We start from the raw sequence: 22023 nt of genomic DNA on the forward strand, positions 1-22023 counted from the left end.
TGATGGCTTAACATCTATATAAATTAAACTCAATTATTGCCTTCTTTTAATTAGCATTGGTTATAAATGTAATCGTACTTGAATAACGTACAAGCGAAGAACTTGAATAATTATAAAATTTTCAATCATCACTCATGAGAGTCGAGATATATTATTTATTATTTTCAATGACTTATACTTTTTAAATTTTATTTTATAATTCAAATATATTATTTAATAATATTTACGTGCCTCTTTAACATTGTGTAATTAATGTTATGAGGTAGCATAATGGGATAAAGCCAATTAAATTTCTCGTATAAAACTTAGAAAAAGTATTAATTAATTAATGAGTTCCATAGAAATATATTTTCTTTACATAACTTGTTTTTACTTCGTTAGACAATTATCAGGAGTAGGAGATTTGACTTCCGGAAAAATCAATTGATTTCCTTGTATAAAACTTAGAAGTATTAATTAATGAATTAATATAAGGAAATAATAATAAAGCTTTTATAAATTAAAGATACAATGTATGTGCAAATTAGGACTCGTACAAGTTAAGATAGGAAAATATTTAGTAGTCAATATTTTAGTTGATTTCAAACACTTAAATATTAAAAAAAGAACTAAATTACTATTTTATCTAGTGCGAAATCTATTTTATTTTGAAAGGGTAAAAAAAACGAACGACATTTCGCAAAGGGCTTTTTTGCTTTAGTTATAGTACTAGTATAAGGATTACTTTTTGTAAAGCAATCACATAAGTGTTGCACGTACATTCTATATTCATGATTATTTTTTTAAGCAATGTATAATAATATATTAAAAATTGTGCTTGAGTTATAAATAAAAATATAAATTCCTGAAATTAATAATTATTATCCTTCTATAGCTAACTCAAAAAAGCAAGTAACTCAAAAAAGCAAGTCAAAACTAATACGATAAGGTCAGCAAAATGACAAAAGACAACGTAGCTCTATAAGATAATTTCTAATTGATTATAACATCCTAAATATTGTAGGACTTTTTAAATAGTAGTTCAAATAAGAAAATTATTTAATATGTAAAATTTTAGTTAATTTTAAATTCTAAATATTAGAAACAGGGAATAAATAAATTACGATTTTATTGGGTAAAAAAAATGAACTATATTTCTTTGTGTTTTTAATATAGTATAGAAGATAAATTAAGAACAATAGCTAGTTTTTATTAATAATATACAAACAAACAAACAAAAAATAATAATAATATACAAATCTTAAATTCGTAACAATTACACTTAAATTACTTGGTTAAGTACTGAGTGTTAATAATGACTTTAGTAGTAAGGATAAATAATTTTCCTGACACAATGCAGGAGTACAACACAACACAAAATTAAAACAAACAGATATAAAACTAAAAAAAGGAAATAAAGAAAAAAGAAAAGTTCTCCACTAACTTATTTTAATAACTTAATGACAACAATACCCTCATCCTTTTGTCAAATTTACAACAACACCCCCAACATTCAACACCCAAAACCACCACCCCCATCTTGACTGCTTCAAGAGCTTCGGGAAAAATCTTCAAATTTTCCAATTTTTAAACTTTGAGAATTTTAGCAGCTTTCACTACTGGATTTTCCCTAGCAATCGCATCACGACCAGCTGCCTTGTAATCATAACTACAGTCATGCCGATCGGAATACCTATGCTCCGAGCAAAACACTTCCCCGCACCGGCACCGGAACGGCAACAATCCGACTTTCCTCCGACAACCTATTCCACAACACCTATTAGCTTCCCTCGGCCTCTTCATCGCCGCTTTTCGACCTACCAGATCGGTACTTTCCGGAGATGTAGCGGAAGTAGATCTCGATTCGTCTGTGCCGTAAAGTTTCGTATCTAATCTCTCCGACGAGCTATCGGAGCTGGAAAGTTTCAGATCTATGCTCTTCGGCGAGAAATCGGAGCTAGATCTGGATTCGTTGGTGCGAGAGAGTTTCAGATCTATTCTCTCCAGCGAGCTAGTGGAAAGTTTCAGATCTATGCTCTTCGGCGAGCTATCGGAGCTAGATCTGGATTCTTTGGTGCGAGAGAGTTTCAGATCTATTCTCTCCAGCGAGCTAGTGGAAAGTTTCAGATCTGAGATCTCCGGTGACCTTTTCGTATCGTTGGCTGAGAGGTGCGGCGGCGGAGCAGAAATTGGTAGAGTTGGGGAACACAAAGGGATGGATTCTGGAACCTTCAGCTCGGTCTCCTCTTTCTCTCTCTTTTGTGCCATAATTGATTTTAGCTCTGAAGAATTTTCTAGAGAGAGAAAGAGGGAAGGAAAATGAAATGCAAAAGAGGGGTATTGGGAGTTGTCTGGATGAGGGTTTTTAGAGAGAGAGAGAGGGTTAAAAAGATAGAGGAGTATTATAAAGGGGGATTAGAGATAAAGTCGGTAAAATGTCGGCCATATAGTTTATATTTCACGTACTTTGAAAAGATCTAAATTATATACATTATTTAATTTATTCAATTTATAAGATATATTTTATTTATGGAGAATCAATTCGACTAAACGCTAAAGCTAAAGTTAAATTGGATTAGTTCACCTTAATATTTTTAAAATTTAAATTTAAATATTAAAATATTATACAAAAACACTCTAAGTTAGTAATTTTTTTCGTATCAATATGATTAAAAAATATAAGTTTGAGAAAAAGAATAATTATAGTTGAAGTTAAAAAAGAGTATTTAGAAGCTAATTAGACTAACAAATGTTCATCAATACTCTGTGGGGTTCATCTATATTCTATGGGTCGTTTGGTTGGAAATAAGTTTTCCCAGAATTAATTATTCAAGAATTATTTATTTAATTATTTTACAGGAATAAAAAAATATTATAATTCCAAAATTAGTTATACGCAATTTTATTATAATCAAACATGAGATAAACTCATTTTAAATTTAACTGCAAAATTAATTATTCCTTATCTTTCGTACCAAACAAGCCCCACATATAATTAGAGTATGAATATACTCAAAACACACACAATATAAAAGAATGGGAAGAGGGGCAAGTTGAACCAGTTGTATGCAATCTCATCAAAACTATAATCTCACCACCCCCTGAAAACGTAATTCTAAAGAAGTAAAGAACATGGATGGATACCCCTTCTTAAATTTCTCTCTCGAGGACTCCTCTTGAAAGGAACTTTGGAGCAATCGTAAAATTGTCTCACGGGTTCGAACTGTGGAAGCAATCACTATTGCTTGCATTATGATAGATTGTCTACATCACACCCTTAGCAGTGCGACCCTTTCTTGAATCTTGCATAAATATGAGATGCTTTTAAATTTCTGTTCTCAAGATTGATCAACTGCAACAGTAGAAAGAAAATGTCCAAACGCAACTTTCCAACACTATTGCTACATTAGTTGGTAGATAAAATGAGCCAATGGCAGTTCTTTTTGAAAGGTGTCTAATGGGTGGGCCGGATCGGGCCAAGTCGAGAATAAAAGTGATCGGGTGGTCATAAAATCGGGCCAATTACCGGTTTTTCCATATCAGGCTTAACGGGTCCGAGCCTATTCAGGTAAAAATTGAACTGGAACGATTAGTAAAAATAGCACGGTATAGCCAGTTTTCGGACTGGTCATTCAAAAATAGCCAGCGTTTACGAAGTCAATGAAAAATAGCCACTATTTTACTGCAACAGAGACCGGTCCAACATAATATACTGAAATTCGGTGCACCTGTGTATGAACTCTAGCATATTATGCTGCACCAGTATACTTTGCTGACTCCAGTATAATATACTGGAGACTGGAGCACTGGTGCTCCAAACTTCAGTATATTATACTGGACAATTATACTTGCTGGAACTCCAATATATTATACTGGAGTTCTAGTGTACTTATGCTGGAGTTCCAGCATACTTATCCTGGAACTCCAGTATAATATGCTGGAGTTCAAGCATACTTATGCTGGAACTCCAGTATAATATAGTGGCGTATTTTCCGGGTTTTGAACAGGGTTTTCGCTCAGATTTATCTTTACATGAAAAGTGGCTAAATTTCGATTACTTTTGAAACTGGGCTATTTTTGAACGACCAGTTGTAAATCTGGCTATTTTTGAATTTCTCCCGAACGGTTACAGGTCTAAGGGGACGAGCCGGGTTTATGTAATTTTTTTTATTTTATTTTGTATAACTATCGTAATTTTATATTAGTATAAAGTAAAAATCTAAAACAAAAAAAACAATCTTATCAAAAGAGTGTTTGAATAAAGGATGCAAAGACTTTATATTTTAAAATCCTTATATTTGAAATATTCTTTACGAATTTAAGATAATACACTTATAGTATAAATCTTATACTGGACAATAAAGTGTTATAATAACTTAATATATAAGGATCAAGCTTCAAAGGCTTTCATAGTTTCATTTCAAATTTTTATTGCATAATAATACTTCAAATTAATCTAACAAACTAAAACATTAAACATAAATACGTCTAATAATTTAAAAATAACATAAATTGTCTCAAAACAACTTAAATACGAATTTCTGGAGGACGCTCAAGACAACTCTTCATATGCCTCCTTAAACAACCTGTGCCCACCAACTTTAGACGAAGATTTAAGACTCAACCACATTTCTTGCACTTTACTTTGTGAACATTTTCATTTTCTTCTACCACCTCAAAAATGTTCCCAAAAATATGAGCGCACTCTAGAAGTACGAGACATGATTTAACTTGAATTGAGAATTTGAGTTTGAGAAATGAGAAATGAGTGAAGAAATGAACGGAGGGATGGGGGGTGGGATGTATTTATAGTTTTTCAAAGGGCTAAATTAGTAATTACTTGAAATGTTATTTTTAAAAAAATTGCCCAAAAGGGCTATTCTTGCAAAATATCCTCCGGGCAACGGTCAAATTGGAAGCTGACCGTTGCCAACGGTCAAACGGATTTGTTTTCTAAAAGAAAAAAATCAGATTTCATAGCCATTGAACCGGTCCGGACTGGTCCGGTTAACCGGTTCAACAGTGTTTTCATTGACCGAATTTGACCGGTCCGATTAACCGGATTTTTTCTTTATACGGACCAACTCTCCTAACCTAGCCCACCTGGCCCCCTAACTACCGGTCCGAGTTACTACCAGTCTGGGCCGATCCAGAAACGGATCAACCCGGCCCGTTAAACAGGTATATCTTTTTATAAATGTAGGCTAGTGCCACAAGGTAGCAAGGTTCAAAACCAAAAGATCATGGTGTGATATTGCATCTCATTTGAAAGCTTTTTGTTTATTGACTGCAAACAGTCAACACACAGCATAGGTAAATACATTAAACAAACAAGCATCTGATTTGCAGAAATACTTGAGTAATCACTCTGGTTAGTAATCACTTCTCATCATGATATTCTCTATTAACTCTACACACAAGAATCATTTCAGAATTTAATATTAGGGGTCTTATCATCTGGTAATTCAAAAGAAGAACAACACATATACCTTTGCTCTCTCGGATATTAATGATTTTTCTTTTAAATTCTGTAAAGCAAGTCTGGCTTTTACTTGAAGAGTGAGAACTTGGATGCTACACATCCCCGATGGCTTCATGCGATGCTAAAAGTCCTGATCTGCAGAAAAAACCTTACTATACCATCCAAAGCAGAGGGAAACCCGGTGCACTAAGCTCCTACTATGCGGCCGGATCACAAGGATCTATTGTACGCAGTCTTACCCTACATTTCTGTAAGAGGCTGTTTCTACAGCTTGAACCCGTGACTCCTGGTCACATGGAGGCAACTTTACCAGCTACACCAAGGCTCTCCTTCTAAAGGAGCAACACCATCCAAAGCAGAAAGAACCATTTTCCCCTTTCTCTAACAAAAATACGGTTTTAATGCATTTTAGACAATTCCACTATTTTCTCTAGCTGGATCTACTCCTCATTGTTCGGCCAGAAATACTTGTTTGGCTAGAGAGATAGGTTATTCAAAGGGCTAAAAACTTTCACTTACATGGATAGTCTGATACTCTGATTCAGCAATGACATGATCAACATGCAGTAATCAAATAAATAAATTTATAAGACACAAGATTGTTGCCTTTTTCAAAAAAAGAAAAAAATTATAAGACACAAGACCAGTCAATCATACAGATGATATCCATCCGATGGCTTGTTGCGAATAGTGCAGATGATAGAAGCAAATTATTTAAAATTGTGTATAGAACGAGAAGCTATAGCTTTAAGCATAAAATCAGGTACTTGATAAAGTTAGGAGTGTGAGCCAGCTCGTATGAGGATCCTTTGAATAAAGATGACAAACCCCAATCCAGAAAAAATCACCTGAACAACAGTATCACAAAACAAAAAAGAATGTAATCGTTTTTCATTTCTGTCTATTACTTCATATTGACAAAGGGAGAGAGTGGATATAAAAAAACGGAAAATTATAAGATTACCTTACCACATCCAGCTAATGAACTTCCCCTCTATCCGCAATGCTAAAATTAATGGTCAGTAATATGTTACCTAACGTACAGTCGATGAAATCACCAAATGAAACCCCTTCACTAATTCCTGACCAGTTTTGTCCAATAACTTAAATTCTTCAGTTCCAACTGGCTATCGGAATCTCGCCAAAATTTGATAATATGGAGGCTTTCTTCTTCAGTTGATCTCTGCAGGATGATTCGAGATGCATAACCCTTCTTTCTCATCTCAAGACATATTTGTGAGGGGTTATTAGCAGTAAGCGTGACCATATATAACCAACCCCTCTCCGACAAAAGATTGTCGGCAACAGGCAGTATTTTATCAATAACACTTCGACCATTCTCCCCTCCGGCCCATGCAGAAGCGATACCTTCACAACCAACTTCATCTTCGGGCGTAGGAACATATGGAGGGTTCACAACCATCACATCAACGGATCCTGCCAATCGCTTCTCAAGTCCAGATGCAATATCTGTGTTTACCAATTCGGCATAAACACCATGAGCATCCATCGTCTCACGAGTCACCCTTATTGCATGAGGATTTATGTCTGTTGCAAGATAGTATGGAACGAATCCTTCAAGTCCAAGCATAACTGCAAGTGAAGTAATAACATACCCACTACCACAACCAATTTCCATACAAATTGAGGGACAGTGCTGTAACAAGTTAGTCCGATCAGCTAATAATGCATCAACCAATGCAAATGAATCATCGCATGGTTCGTAAACCTCAGGATGCGAACTCACAAGCTGGATTTTAGCAATTCTTGAAAGCATCTTAGATAACTCCTGCCAAGTTAAAACAAGTACATAAGGCCTGAGCAATGGAGGTTCTTGAAACACCTTTCTACCATATACAACAAATCCCCTCTCACTAACATAACTTATACAGCAGGGCGGGCTGCAAATTAGACAAACCCTGGCACAGCGTGGGATGCAATAGTTCACGGGGTGTATGGGCAATAGTGGCGGAGCCAGAAATTTTAGTAAGGGGGTTCAAAATATAAAAATTTAATCATACAAAGAAGTCAAGGGGATCCAACTTTTACTATATATACATAAAATATAATTTTGACCTAGTATATATAGTGTAATTTAACGGACCCCCTTCTGCCCCTGGCTCACCCCTTGGGTACGGCTAGACTCTTTGCCCTTCAAATTGACGTATATAGACTAAACTTGAATAATTAGACATACACAAACACACACATATTAGTAGTGGATGTGAACTATTCTACACACACTTGCTAAGAATTCTACATCTGCCTCTACAAGTACACACAAATTTCATCGACAAGGTGAGAGCTCAGCCCAACTTAGAAAAAGCAAAGAAACTTCAAGCCCAATCAAAAACCAAATCAACCCATAGTGTTCGCATTCACATAAGCCAACTAATCAGCCAAAAAAAATCAACCAATTGCAGTTTAGACAGTCTAAACGCAACATCAAAATCACAAAATTCATGGGTGTGAATTCAAGTTCAAGCTGCATAAAAAAGTTAACTTGGTACCCAATCAACATACAATTTGGTTCCAACAATTAGCTTTTGAATCAGTCTTGATTTATAGGTCAATACAAGTTGAATGAAAGAGTAAACTTGGTACCCAATGAAAATTCAATATGATACCCACAACTACTATTTGATCAAGTCTTGATATAAAAAAAAGAAGGTAAATTGGTAATCCAAAAACATAAAATTTGATACCTGCAACTACTATTTGAATGAAAAAAGTGAACTTGGTATCCATTGAACATGCAATTTGACATCTACAACTAGTATTTGATTCAGTTTTGATTTATGGTTCAATACAAGTTGAATAAAAAGGCAAACTTGATACCTGCAATTCAGTTTTGATATAAGGGTGTGAGTTCAAGTTGAATAAAATGGGAAACTTGGTATCCTATGAACATACATTTGATACCAAGAGTTAGTAATTGATTCGACAACAACAACAACAACAACAACCCAGTGCAATCGCACAAGTGAGATCCGGGGAGGGTAGCGAGGGCGGATTTAGGGTGGCGGAAGAGGGTTCACCCGAACCCCCTTCGCCGAAAAATTACACTGTATATATAAGGCAAAATATGTTTTTTACCCCATATATTATGTTTTGAATCCCCTTACACAGCCCAAAAGCATAGCTTAGTGGTCAAGGCGGTTCATTTGTAAGGTCATTGGTTCAATTCCCACTAGCTAAAAAAAATTTTAATTTTTCTTTCTTGGACCCCCTTAGCAGAAATACTGCCTCCGCCACCGGACGGTAGTGATTACGCAAACCTTGCCCCTATCCCAAGGGAGTAGAAAGAGCTTTGGCTCAAGAAGAGGAACAGAGACAATAAATTAGTATCATCAACAGAAATCACACAAATAATAACAGCAACATAAGGACCAAAATAGATGAAAAGCAATAGCACCGGCAATTAGATACTGCCCTGTACTATGAAAACCGGACCGGTACTAATAAAAAATTAGTATCTGATTCAATATTGATAAATGGGTGTGCTTCAATTTGAATAAAAATTTAAATATTGGAACAAAGAACATAAAATTTTGGTACCTGCAATGAGTAATTGGTTCAGCCTACTGTCAAGATACGAGACCTCAAAAATTAGAGCTTTTCAGTATTTAGGTTTTAGCGGTAAAAGATTACCTGAAATCTACTAGCAAAAATATATCTATTGAAATTACAGTAAAAAAACAGATTTGTGAAAAATTTTGTGGTCCTCTGGCTGAAAAAGAGAACGGCGAAGGAAGAAGTGGAAGAGGCTGAAAATGGGTAATTATCATATGGGCATCCTACGTTTTTGCAAAGGGGACACTTAACCCCCTAAAGTTTGGATACGTTTTTATGGGACCATAAAAAAACAAAAGAGCAAAAAGATGAGGCCCTTATTTAATTTTATCATTTACCAAATGAAATATCTTACAATTAGTACGTTTTAAAAATAATTTAGTAATGTAATATAATAACTTACTATATTAGTTTTTGAGTATTCAAGTTTTGTTTAAAAACATATAAGGGATTGATTCCTGAATTGAGTCGGAAAGTAAATAATTTATCTCATGTACTCCGAATCCTTTTTTTCTTTTGAAAGAAATATTGTATAAATTTTTTAAAAAATAGTACGATAACAAAACAGGAATTTTTTTTTTACCAACATTTAGAATAAAGTAAGAAAACTCAAATATTATTTTCTTCTTTTCTTCCCTCTCCAATAATTTTATATGTTCCCAAATGTATGTGAGTTTTCCAGGACATCCACAAGCAATTTAATTTCTCTATTTTCCTCTTTTGTTATTAGCTTATACATGTATAATTGTAAACAAAATCATATTTTTCGAAGTTAATAAAAATCTGGATTTAACTTTTTAAAATAAGTGAGCCAACCTAAGGGGTATGATATGTTTATGGTCTCCCATTATCTCAAAATGTTAGTGGAACAGCATTAACCATAAAAATGGGAAAATTAGATGAATTTGGATTATTATATGCATTCAAATTATCAAGTCACCTTCTTAGTTTAGGCTATATAAACTCTTAGTTACACCATTCTCAAAATACACACAAAAAAAGAAGAAAAAAACAACAATCCAATCAGCCCTAGAACCCAAATCTTCTCAATGGGGAGCCAAATGAAGAAGCAATGGCATCAATTTGCTTGTGCTTTAGCATTTTTCTTGATTGCAACTTGCACTATGGCATATTCATCTGATTCTTATAAATCACCAGTTCTATCATATAATCAAGTACCAAGCCAAGTACCAGTGTCAAAAGACAATTACGAAGTGCCACAAGTGTCCAAGAATGGTTACAACGTACCTTCAGTACCTAAACAAGAATACAAGACACCATCTTTGTCAAAGAATAACTATTACACGAAGTCATCAGTTCCAAAAGATAACTACAAGAAGGTGCCATATGTGTCAAAGAATGACTACTACAAGAAACCATTTGTTCCAGAATATAACTACAAGAAGGTGCCATCTCTTTCAAAAGATAACTACTATAAGGTACCTTCAGTGCCTAAACAGGAATACAAGGCTCCATCTTTGCCAAAGAATGGCTACTACGAGAAACCATCAGTTCCAAAAGATAACTATTACAAGGCACCATCAACGCCTAAACAGGAATACAAGGTGCCATCTGTACCAAAGAATGACAACTACAAAAATCCATCAATTCCAAAGAATAACTATAAGGTGCCATCTGTTCCAAAGGATAACAATTATAAGGCACCCGTAGTGCCTAAACCAGAATACCAGGTGCCATCTGTACCAAAGAATGACTACTACAAAAAGTCACTAGTTCCAAAGAATAACTACAAGGTGCCATCAGTTCCAAGGGATAACTACTATAAGGTACCCGTAGTGCCTAAACCAGATTATCAGGTGCCATCTATACCAAAGAATGACTACTACAAAAAGTCACCAGTTCCAAAGAATAACTACAAGGTGCCATCAGTTCCAAAGGAGAACTACTATAAGGTACCCGTAGTGCCTAAACCAGATTATCAGGTGCCATCTATACCAAAGAATGACTACTACAAAAAGTCACCAGTTCCAAAGAATAACTACAAGGTGCCATCAGTTCCAAAGGAGAACTACTATAAGGTACCCGTAGTGCCTAAACCAGATTATCAGGTGCCATCTATACCAAAGAATGATTACTACAAAAAGCCATCAGTTCCAAAAACTGACTATTACAAGGTACCCTCAATGCCTAAATAAGAATACAAAGTACCATCTTTGCCAAAGAATGAGTATTACAAGAAACTTTCGGCTTCTCCTCCACCGCCATACTACTATAATTCACCCTCTCCTTCTTCACCATCACCACCACCTCCTTACTCTTATCAATCATCTTCAGTTCCTTCTCCATCACCACCGCCTCCATATTATTAAATTTCCATCTTTCATGTTCGACATGGTTCGAGAAGGCTATTTTTCCAACACAACATAATCTCAAGGGTCTCGAGTTGAATGCATGATATAAAAATTTGTATTTCTTCATTATTTATGTTTTATTTATACTTTTCTGGGGTTGGTATTTGCAGCTATTTTTCCATTTTATTTTATGTCTCATTATCGAATTCTGAGAATTTTTGTTCAAATTTAATGCGAATCCTTTGGTTGAGAATTTATATACTACTTATCAGTCTGACATTTGCTAATTCCTTCATAAAATTTTCTCTGAAACATGAGAACATAACAACGTATTGAGAAACTTCAAAGTATATGCATTTAATACTGTTTTACCTTTAAATATCAATATCGCATGTGCTTCTACTATCCCCCTTAAGGTGGATGAAATATATCATATGCAATAATACATACAAATTAACACAAAATATGCAATTAAAACGAAATTACAATCCCCACTCTTCGGCCAAAAAAAATAAAAAATTGCGCGAGTTGGCACAAAATGGTTAAGTCATCTCTTCAGGGCTGCCCTGTGCATTAAGCTCCCGCTATGCGGGGGTCCAGGCAGGGGCGAATCCACCCTTTACAATGGGGTGGCACGGCAGCCGCTAAGATGTGAAAAAATTTATATATCAATGTTGAAATTTTCTTAAATTAGGTTAAATATCTAATCCTACCACCCAACAGCTGTAAATTAGACAAAGGTGCTATGACTAGTAGATCTTTTTAAAAGCTTTTCTAACGTGAAAAATTCAAGTTGAAAATTATCCTGAACCTTGCCACTTTCCTTTTTCGTGTGCTTTTTATTTCTTTATTTCCCAATCATTGTCCTCTTGGCTCCCTCCCAATTTTCTATTTATCGTTTCATTATTTTTTGTATTTTTTTTATTTTATTATTTATATGTGGTCTCTAACAAGAACACTAAAAAAAGAGAGTCCAATATTATAAAATCTTATGAAATAAGCATTCATCTTAATCTCAAATTGCTTCTTTCATATCCGAAAAATTTGAGTCTTAATGGGAATTTTCGATTGAGATAAAAACTTTTTTAAAATTATATCATAAACATTTGTGTTATTCTATGGTTATTAAATATAGTTTAAATCTTTTTACTATTAAATTATAACAAAAATTTTCTAAGCGCTTGAAAAATATGAGATTTATCATTTTGATTTTTGAGAACTTCTATTTTATTTAATTCTATACTTGTGGGGTATAATTTATCTATTGAAGATATTTTTAAAATTTTCTTATTTTGCTTGATGTAATTCCCTCATTCAAGATGTTATCTTGTGTAAATTTATTTTTAATATATAAACATAGATGTAATTTCCTAGTGAAAATATTGATTTTACTTGTGTTGTTATAATTAAGGTATGATTCCTTATTTAAAAAATCGAATAAATATTCCTAATAAATTTCATATTAGTCATTATAAGATATACATTAAAAGAAATTATGACACCCGCCACCTTCAAATTCTAGATCCGCCTCTGGTCCAGGGAAGGGCCGGACCACAAGGGTCTATTATACGCAGTCTTATCCTGTATTTCTGCAAGGGGCTGTTTTCACGGCTCGAACCCGTGACCTCCTGGTCACATGGTAACAACTTTAACAGTTATGCCAAGGCTCCCCTTCTGGTTAAGTCATCTCTTCTACTACCAAAGGACGTGGTGCAGTGGATGAGACTCCTCCTCCCTTAACCAGAGGTCTCGAGTTAGAGCCCTGTGTATGGAAAAAACCTTGGTAGGGAGCGCTACCCTCCGAATGGGGCCCTACACGACGCGAATCCAAATATAGTCGGGCTCCAATACGAGTACCGAACAGGTGGGAAACCAAAAAAAAAAAAGTCATCTCTTCTTTGTCGTAATTCACTAGCATTACTTCAGATTTTGAGCTCTATTCACAATATTTAAGCAAGCTTATTAATAGACTGCATTTAGTTATGGAAACATTAGCTTGAAGTATATCTCTAGATTTGGCAAGGAGACCAATGGTTGCTCACTTGGTACGTACTACGACTAAAAATAATTAATCCTACGAGGAGACTAACATAATTATACTCATGTAACTTATATTTGCAACAATATCAATAATCTTTTATCTCATAACAAAATGTAATGGTGATATTGTATCTAGGGGCAGATTCAATGTTCGTTATCGGATTCACTCCAACCTAGTATTTTCGATGCGGGGTGTCGATTTTTTTGTGAAATCTTATAAAAAAATTCAATAATTATTAAATAAGAAATCATAATAATATTAGTAAAATAAGTTTAGTACTAAAAACCTTAAAAATAATAATCCATAAGAAAATTATCCATTAAGTTATTAATATATTAGCTAAGTCATGTCTCACTACGTTTCTTCCTTGCCTCTGTTGCGGAAGCCAAATGTATATAGTGTGAATAAGTCACAACTACTATACCAAAAATTATGACAACCACCAAATAATAAATAAGACAATAAAGCAACAATAAAGGGAACACCAGAATTTACGAGGTTCGGCTAATTTTGCCTACTCCTCGGACACAACCAATATTTTATTTCACTCCAAAAATACAAGTGAAATAATACTAAAGAGAGAAGATACAAATGCCTTAAACAGATGAGAAGGCAAATGAGAGGTGTGTTTAAATCCTAAACATTAGGCCTTCTTTTATAGGGAAAATTTCCCAACCAAATGGCTAACCCACCGATGTGGGACTTTGCCAAATTCAACAAATCTCCACCTTGGCAAAATTCCACATCTTCAATCTTCTCTCAATAACAAATTTTGGTTGTGTCTTCATCTTCAATCTTCAGTGTTCAACAATGTTGATCAAATCCAAACAATGTTGAAACTTGACCGCAGTCACCACTTTTGTCAGCATATCAGCAGGATTCTCTGTAGTATGAATTTTCTTCATCGTGACTCCACCTTCTTCTATGATTTCTCGTACAAAATGATACCGAACATCAATGTGCTTCGTCCTTGCATGATAAACTTGGTTCTTCGCTAATTGAATAGCACTTTGACTATCACAAAAATTGTGATACCTTTTTGTTCAACACCAAGCTCCTTTAGCAATCCTTGAAGCCAAATTGCCTCCTTCACAGCCTCTGTAATAGCCATATACTCTGCCTCTGTTGTAGACAAAGCAACTGTTGACTGCAAAGTAGACTTCCAACTAACTGGTGCCTTTGCAAAAGTAAACACATAACCAGTAGTTGATCTTCGTTTGTCCAGATCACCCGCAAAATCTGAGTCACAATATCCAACTACAGACTGATTGTCTTCCTGCTCAAAAACTAACCCGACATCTACAGTATTATGAATATACCGTAGAATCCACTTCACAGCTTGCCAATGCTCCTTTCCTGGATTATGCATATATCTGCTAATAACTCCAACAGCTTGTGAAATGTCAGGTCTCGTACAGACCATTGCATACATCAAGCTACCAACAACATTTGCGTATGGTACCTTTGACATATACTCTCGTTCAGCTTCATCCATTGGCGACATAATAGTACTTAGCTTAAAATGGGAAGCAAGTGGAGTACTAACTGGCTTAGTCTTGTCATCTATGCCAAAACGTTGAAGTACTCTCTTCAAATATTCCTTTTGAGATAAACAGAGTTTCTTTGAACGTCTATCTCTAATTATCTCCATGCCAAGAATTTTCTTTGCCTCACCCAAATCCTTCATCTCGAACTCCTTCTTCAGTTGAATCTTCAACTTATCAATTTCTTCCGAATTCTTGGAAGCTATCAACATATCATCAACATATAGGAGAAGATATACAAAGGAACCATCTTTAAGCTTGTGCAAATACACACAATGATCGTATTTGCTTCTCTTGTACCCTTGCCGCAACATAAACTCGTCAAATCGCTTGTACCATTGTCTAGAAGATTGTTTCAATCCGTACAACGATTTTTCAAGTTTGCACACCATATTTTCTTTTCCAGCAACTTTGAATCCTTCTGGCTGAGTCATGTAGATTTCCTCCTCCAAGTTTCCATGTAAAAACGCAGTTTTTACATCCATCTGAACTAGTTCCAAATCCAATTGTGCTACCAAAACCAACATAATTCTAATGGAGGAATGTTTTACAACTGGAGAAAACACTTCATTGTAATCAATTCCCTCCTTTTGAGCATATCCTTTGGCCACCAATCTTGCTTTGTAGCGAATATCTACTTGGTTAGGAAATCCTTCTTTCTTTGCAAATACCCATTTGCACCCAATTGCTTTCTTTCCCTTCGGGAGATTGGCCAATCTCCATGTATGATTCTGATAAAGGGACTGTATTTCATAATTCATGGCAATCCTTCACTTATCTTCTTCTGAACTTTGGACAACGTCTTTATAAGTGGTAGGAACATCATCAGCTACAATTGAGGTTGCACAAGCAACCGTCTCTATGAGACGAATATGTTTCGTTATTGTTCTTTTTGGCCTGCTGGTTGCTATTGATTCAAGTTGTTGTTGAGGTTCCTAAGTTGGAATCTCCTCTACTAGCTCTCCTTCCAGAGGGTAATCTTCATTTGTTTCCTCCTCTGCTTCTTGTGTAGGAAAAATAAATTTTCCCTCAAACTCTACCTGCTTAGAAGCACCTTTATTTTGTTTGGTATCTTCTCTTACCTTATTTACCATAGCAGATTCATCAAAGGTAACATCCCTGCTGAATATTACTTTCTTTGTCATAGGACACCATAAGCGATATCCTTTGACTCCAGAAGTAATTCCCATAAAAATAGCCTTCTTTGCCCTTGGATCCAATTTTGACTCCGTCACATGATAATATGCAGTTGAGCCAAACACGTGCAAAGAGTTATAATCTACAGCAGGTTTTCCATACCATTTTTCAAATGGTGTCTTGCCATCAATAGCAGCAGATGGTAGACGATTAATGAGGTGGCATGCATATGTAATTGCCTCAGCCCAAAATTCTTTGCCCAAGCCAGCATTGGACAACATACACCGTACCTTCTCCAGCAAGGTCCGGTTCATACGTTCTGCCACTCCATTCTGTTGTGGTGTATGTCTAACAGTGAAGTGTCGGACGATGCCATCATTTTCACAGACCTTATTGAAATGATCATTTTTGTATTCACCTCCATTGTCTGTGCGAATACACTTGATCCTCCTGCCTGTTTGATTCTCCACCATCGTCTTCCATTTGAGAAAAATTCCCAGCACTTCATCTTTGTTTTTCATTGTATACACCCACACTCTTCGAGAAAAATCATCAACAAAGGTTACAAAATAGTGCTTCCCACCCAATGAAGGTGTTTTGGAAGGACCCCAAACATCAGAGTGTACATAATCCAAAATGCCTTTAGTATTATGGATCGCTGTACCAAATTTAACCCTTGTCTGTTTCCCTTTGACACAATGCTCACAAAACTCCAAGTTGCAAGCCTTTACTCCTTTTAACAATCCTTGATCTGATAGAGTTTTCAAGGATTTTCCTCCAGCATGTCCCAAGCGCATGTGTCATAGCTTGGTTGCTTCTGCCTCTTTGTCGTCACTGGATGTCACTGTCGCTGTCCCAATAACTGTACTGCCACGATAGCGGTACATATTATTATTCTTTCGATTAGCCTTCATTACCACTAGTGCACCGGAGCATACTCTCATCACTCCATTTTCTGCAATGATTTTGAACCCTTTTGATTCTAGGGCTCCTACAGAGATGAGATTCTTCTTCAAATCCGGTACAAATCGAACATCTGTTAATGTTCTGATCATTCCATCATGGTTCCTTAATCGTATTGAACCAATGCCATATGAGGTAAGAGGGCTGTTATCCGCTGTGTGGATGACTCCATATTCTCCTTCTTGAAATTCCACAAACCAGTCCCTGTTGGGACACATATGATGGCTACAAGCCGAGTCCATCAACCATATGTCTGATGATGTTAATGACTCTGTTGTAACTAATGAGAAGTCTGAATCATCACAATCAGCTACATTTGAATCCATAATGGCCTTTCCATTGTTATGTTTGGCCTTATTCTTCAGCTTCGGACAGTCTTTCTTCCAGTGCCCTTTTTCTCGACAAAAGGCACATTCATCTTTGCTGGGTCTGGATCTTGACTTGGATCTTCCCTTCTTTGTCCTCGTTTGATTTTGAGGACGACCCCTCACAAATAGTGCTTCTCCTTCTCCGCCCTTCTGTTTTTCTCGCTTTCTTTGTTCATAGCTGTACAAAGCCGAACAAACTTCTCTAAGAGAAACTTCGTCATTTCCATGGAGTAGAGTAGTTTCAAGGTGCTCGTACTCATCAGGAAGTGACGCCAACAACATCAAGGCCAAGTCACCATCATCATAAGTTGTATCCATATTTTGCAAATCTGTGACCAACTTATTGAAACTGGTGATATGTTCATTCATCGTGGTACCAGGAACATAGGTGAAGTGAAACAGTCTCTTCTTCATGTACAATTTATTTTGACTGTTTTTCTTCAAAAATTTATCCTCCAGTGCTTTCCATAATTTACTTGCAGAAGTTTCCTTTGTGTATGGATATTTCTGCTCTCTAGCAAGGTAGGATCGAATGGTACCGCAAGCAACACGGTTGAGAATCTTCCAATCTTCTTCTCCAATAACATCTGGTTTCTTTTCTTCAATGGCCAGATCTAGCCCTTGTTGAAAAAGGACATCTAGAACCTCGCCTTGCCACATCCCAAAATGTCCGGACCCGTCAAAAATTTCTACCGCAAATTTCGCATTTGACACAATTCTTGTCATAAGCGAAGATGCCAATGATGACGTATTGTTGACACTTGATGTAGATTCTTCTTGTTTATTGTCTCCCATATTTGACACAAATATTATTTAATAGCTGACGACACAAATCAAGATTATTTCCTTTCTGATGTAGAAGATCAGACTAAGCTGCAACCACAGAGCATACTCAGACAGAACCTTGACTCAGTTACCAAGATAAATCTTTTCTGATGTGGAAGATCAGACTATGCTGCAACCACAGAGCATACTTAGACAGTACCTTGGCTCTGATACCAATTGTTGCGGAAGCCAAATGTATATAGTGTGAATAAGTCACAACTACTATACCAAAAATTATGACAGCCACCAAATAATAAATAAGACAATAAAGCAACAATAAAGGGAACACCAGAATTTACGAGGTTCGGCTAATTTTGCCTACTCCTCGGACACAACCAATATTTTATTTCACTCCAAAAATACAAGTGAAATAATACTAAAGAGAGAAGATACAAATGCCTTAAACAGATGAGAAGGCAAATGAGAGGTCTCTTTAAATCCTAAACATTAGGCCTTCTTTTATAGGGAAAATTTCCCAACCAAATGACTAACCCACCGATGTGGGACTTTGCCAAATTCAACAGCCTCGCCACAAAAACCAGCTTAGTCAAGCAGACAAAGTTCTAGCATTATATGCTTTTCTATCAAAGTACCCGTATTATTTTCTTGTTACTCACTAGTCTGATTAATTAAGCTAGATCTGCATCGCGTAAGTCGCAGAAAAAGAGGAAATATATTCTATGAGGAGCTTTTTAATTTTCAAAGCTCAAATATAAAACCTCTGGTTAAAGTTCGAGGATCTCATCCGACCATCCCACCATATCACTTGGCGATATATTCATTCTTATTTCTTTAAGATGAAAATCATTGCCCCATGATGTGATGAATTATAAGTCGTGCTTAAGGATCTGCAGCATCAAGTACATATAATATAATGGACCCAACCTGCCAACTTTAACTCATGATTCTTACATGATCAAATAATGGACATTTCTTAGGCAGATACATACATATTTGATACGGCAAAGGCAATCCATTGCATATGACATTCCACGTTCATGCAGGATTCGAGAAACGGTCGTATTCCAAGGATGTAATGTAAATAACCTACCCTAATACAAGCATTAGTAGCTACTTTCACGATGTGAACTCATAACCTGCAGGTCACACGAAAATACAATATTTGATATGCCTTTGTGTAACTATCTAGTATAGATCGATACATGTATAATTTTTTACCAACTTTAATGTATAAATTTTGAAGAATTCACATAAAATACTCAGGTAAAGACCTTAAAGACACGAGTACTACGTGAATTAATTAGGTAATGCAGTAGTGGACTCTTTCACAAAACTGATAACTAAAGAGTTGCGCTTTTTGAAACGCTTTTTGTTATCCCTTTTTTTTTTTATAAAAGAATTAAACACTAAGGGTGTGTTTGGTATGAAGAAAAATATTTTTTAAAATTTGGTTAGCTTAAATGTTTTGAAAAATATGTTCCTCCAATTGGAGAAAATGTTTTCCCTATCAAGAGAAGGGAGAATATTTTCCAAAACTCTTTTTAACCTTCCCCACCCTATTTCTCATCCCCACCAACCCACCCCACCCCCACCCCCCCCACCAACCCACCTCACCCACCACAACCCCACCCCTCGCCTCCAATCCCCACCCTAAATAGAAATATTATTAATGGTACTTTCTTTTTATGTTATAGATAGAGTATTTTTTTTTCATTACAACAAATGAGTATTTTTCTTTTCATGATATAAAATAAGTTTTTTTTTTTAACAAGAAAAGTACTTTCTTTTCACGATGTAATTAGTCAAGCAAAGCTATGGTTTGTTCATGGCTTTCCATCATCTCAAGAACTTAGTGGAACAGCATTAACCAAAACATCAAGTCACTTTCTTAGTTTAGGCTATAAAACAATCCAATAAGCCTAAGAACCCAAATCTTCTCAATGGGGAGCCAAATGAAGAAGCAATGGCTTCATTTTGCTTGTGCTTTAGCATTTTTGTTGATTGCAACTTGCACCATGGCATATTCACCCGATTCTTATAAATCACCAGTTCCATCATATAATCAAGTGCCAGTGTCAAAAGACAATTACGAAGTGCTACAAGTGGCCAAGAATGATTACAAGGTATCTTCCGCGCCTAAACAAGAATACAAGGCATCATCTTTGCCAAAGAATAACTACTACACGAATCCATCTTTTCCAAAAGATAATTACAAGAAGGTGCCATACGTTCCAAAAAATAACTACTACAAGACACCCACAGTGCCTAAGCCGGAAAACAAGATACCATCTTTGCCAAAGAATGACTACTACAAGAAACCATTTGTTCCAGAATATAACTACAAGAAGGTGTCATCTCTTCCAAAAGATAAATACTACAAGGTACCTTCTGTGCCTAAACAAGAATACAAGGCGCCATCTTTGCTAAAGAATGACTACTACCAGACACCATCAGTTCCAAAAGATAACTATTACAAGACACCCTCAATGCCTAAACATGAGTACAGGCTGCCATCTGTACCAAAGAATGATTACTTCAAAAAGTCACCAATTCCAAAGAATAACTACAAGGTGCCATCTGTTCCAAAGGATAACTACTATAAGGTACCCGTAGTGCCTAAACCAGAATATCAGGTGCCTTCTGTACCAGAGAATAACTTCTACAAAAAGCCATCAGTTCCGAAGAATAACTACAAGGTGCCATCTGTTCCAAAGGGTAACTACTATAAGGTACTCGTAGTGCCTAAACCAGAATATCAGGTGTCATCTGTACCAAAGAATGACTACTACAAAAAGCCATCAGTTCCAAAAACTGACTATTACAAGGTACCCTTAATGCCTAAACAAGAATACAAAGTGCCATCTTTACCAAAGAATAAGTATTACAAGAAACCTTCAGCTTCTCATCCACCACCATACTACTATAATTCGCCCTCTCCCCCTTCACCATCACCACCACTTCCTTACTCTTATCAATCATCTTCAACGTCTTCTCCATCACCACCTCCTCTATATTATTAAATTTCCACCTTTCATGTTCGGCATGTCTCGAGAAGGCCATTTTTCCAACACAACATAATCTCAAGGGTCTTGAGTTGAAGGCATGATATAAAAATTTGTATTTCTTCATTATTTTTATTTTATTTCTATTTTCCAGTGTTGGTATTTGCAGCTATTTTTTCCATTTTATTATATGTCTCATTATCGAATTCTGAGAATATTAATTTAACGCGAATTCTTTTGTTGAGAATATAATTTATATACTACTTATCAGTCTGACATTTGCCAATTCCTTCATAAAATTTTCTCTGAAACATGAGAACATAACTATATATTGAGAAACTTCAAAGTGTATGCATTTAATACTGTTTAACCCAAAAAATAATATTTTGGTCAAAGCTAGAATTTAAGATGAAAAATCGGGTTACTGATAATTAAGAGACCAAAGTAGAATAATAAGCTCTTTGAGAATAAGAATAAAGCAGTAAAGAATTTGTATTTCAGTATGATATCAATAAGTTTTTCGTGTCCCTACAAATGATGAAACTTCTTCCTTTTATAGGTGATTCTAGGTAAAGGAATGAAACCTCAGCTTTAATGATATAATTATGAGTAATAAATGACATTAAATAAGCCGCTACACAATCATTCCTATTAAATACCAATTCTCTAACGCATCAGGTATTTAATAATGAATTTGGACTCCTTTCTGTCATCAGATCTCTGTCTTTCAATGCCTTCTAATCTGTTGGCTTTAAATGATTTGAATAGGTACGAGACTCGTATCTGCACTTCATCTCGTGCCTATTTAACCTCCTCTTCCCGTGGCTGTCTCCACT

The 22023-nt window shown here is 35.6% G+C and overlaps 4 protein-coding genes across 5 annotated transcripts; 2 read left to right on the forward strand and 2 right to left on the reverse strand.

Moving 5' to 3' along the window:
* Nucleotides 1-1266: 1266 nt before the first annotated feature.
* Nucleotides 1267-2387, reverse strand: LOC104216984 (zinc finger A20 and AN1 domain-containing stress-associated protein 6-like). Its single transcript, XM_009767130.2, has one exon. It carries the CDS (start codon nt 2245-2247, stop codon nt 1567-1569), a length of 681 nt encoding a protein of 226 aa, XP_009765432.1. The 5' UTR covers nt 2248-2387; the 3' UTR covers nt 1267-1566.
* Nucleotides 2388-5948: 3561 nt separating this feature from the next.
* On the reverse strand, nt 5949-9226 carry LOC104216985 (uncharacterized). 2 transcript variants are annotated; one of them, XM_009767132.2, is made up of 4 exons: nt 9020-9226; nt 8167-8299; nt 6426-7250; nt 5949-6309 (listed from the first exon to the last, which is right to left on the reverse strand). In XM_009767132.2, the coding sequence occupies exon 3, from the start codon at nt 7236-7238 to the stop codon at nt 6537-6539; it is 702 nt and encodes a 233-aa protein (XP_009765434.1). In that variant the 5' UTR covers nt 7239-7250; nt 8167-8299; nt 9020-9226; the 3' UTR covers nt 5949-6309; nt 6426-6536. The 2 variants fall into 2 exon arrangements, with proteins under 2 accessions (XP_009765434.1, XP_009765433.1); XM_009767131.2 differs by lacking the exon at nt 8167-8299 and having other exon boundaries at nt 9020-9225.
* An 857-nt stretch (nt 9227-10083) lies between these two features.
* On the forward strand, nt 10084-11190 carry LOC104216986 (protein PELPK1-like). Its single transcript, XM_009767134.2, has one exon. It carries the CDS (start codon nt 10084-10086, stop codon nt 11188-11190), a length of 1107 nt encoding a protein of 368 aa, XP_009765436.1.
* An 8935-nt stretch (nt 11191-20125) lies between these two features.
* LOC104209963 (protein PELPK1-like) lies at nt 20126-21368 on the forward strand. Its single transcript, XM_009758736.2, has one exon. It carries the CDS (start codon nt 20126-20128, stop codon nt 21203-21205), a length of 1080 nt encoding a protein of 359 aa, XP_009757038.1. The 3' UTR covers nt 21206-21368.
* The last annotated feature ends 655 nt before the right edge of the window (nt 21369-22023 follow it).

Source organism: Nicotiana sylvestris, chromosome 10 (genome assembly GCF_000393655.2).
Source record: "Nicotiana sylvestris chromosome 10, ASM39365v2, whole genome shotgun sequence".
NCBI lineage: Eukaryota > Viridiplantae > Streptophyta > Magnoliopsida > Solanales > Solanaceae > Nicotiana > Nicotiana sylvestris.

Bases quoted from the DNA above. Each gene is read 5' to 3' on its own strand.
- LOC104216984 (XM_009767130.2), bottom strand. From the start codon at position 2,247: ATGGCACAAAAGAGAGAGAAAGAGGAGACCGAGCTGAAGGTTCCAGAA.
- LOC104216986 (XM_009767134.2), top strand. From the start codon at position 10,084: ATGGGGAGCCAAATGAAGAAGCAATGGCATCAATTTGCTTGTGCTTTA.
- LOC104209963 (XM_009758736.2), top strand. From the start codon at position 20,126: ATGGGGAGCCAAATGAAGAAGCAATGGCTTCATTTTGCTTGTGCTTTA.
- LOC104216985 (XM_009767132.2), bottom strand. From the start codon at position 7,238: ATGCTTTCAAGAATTGCTAAAATCCAGCTTGTGAGTTCGCATCCTGAG.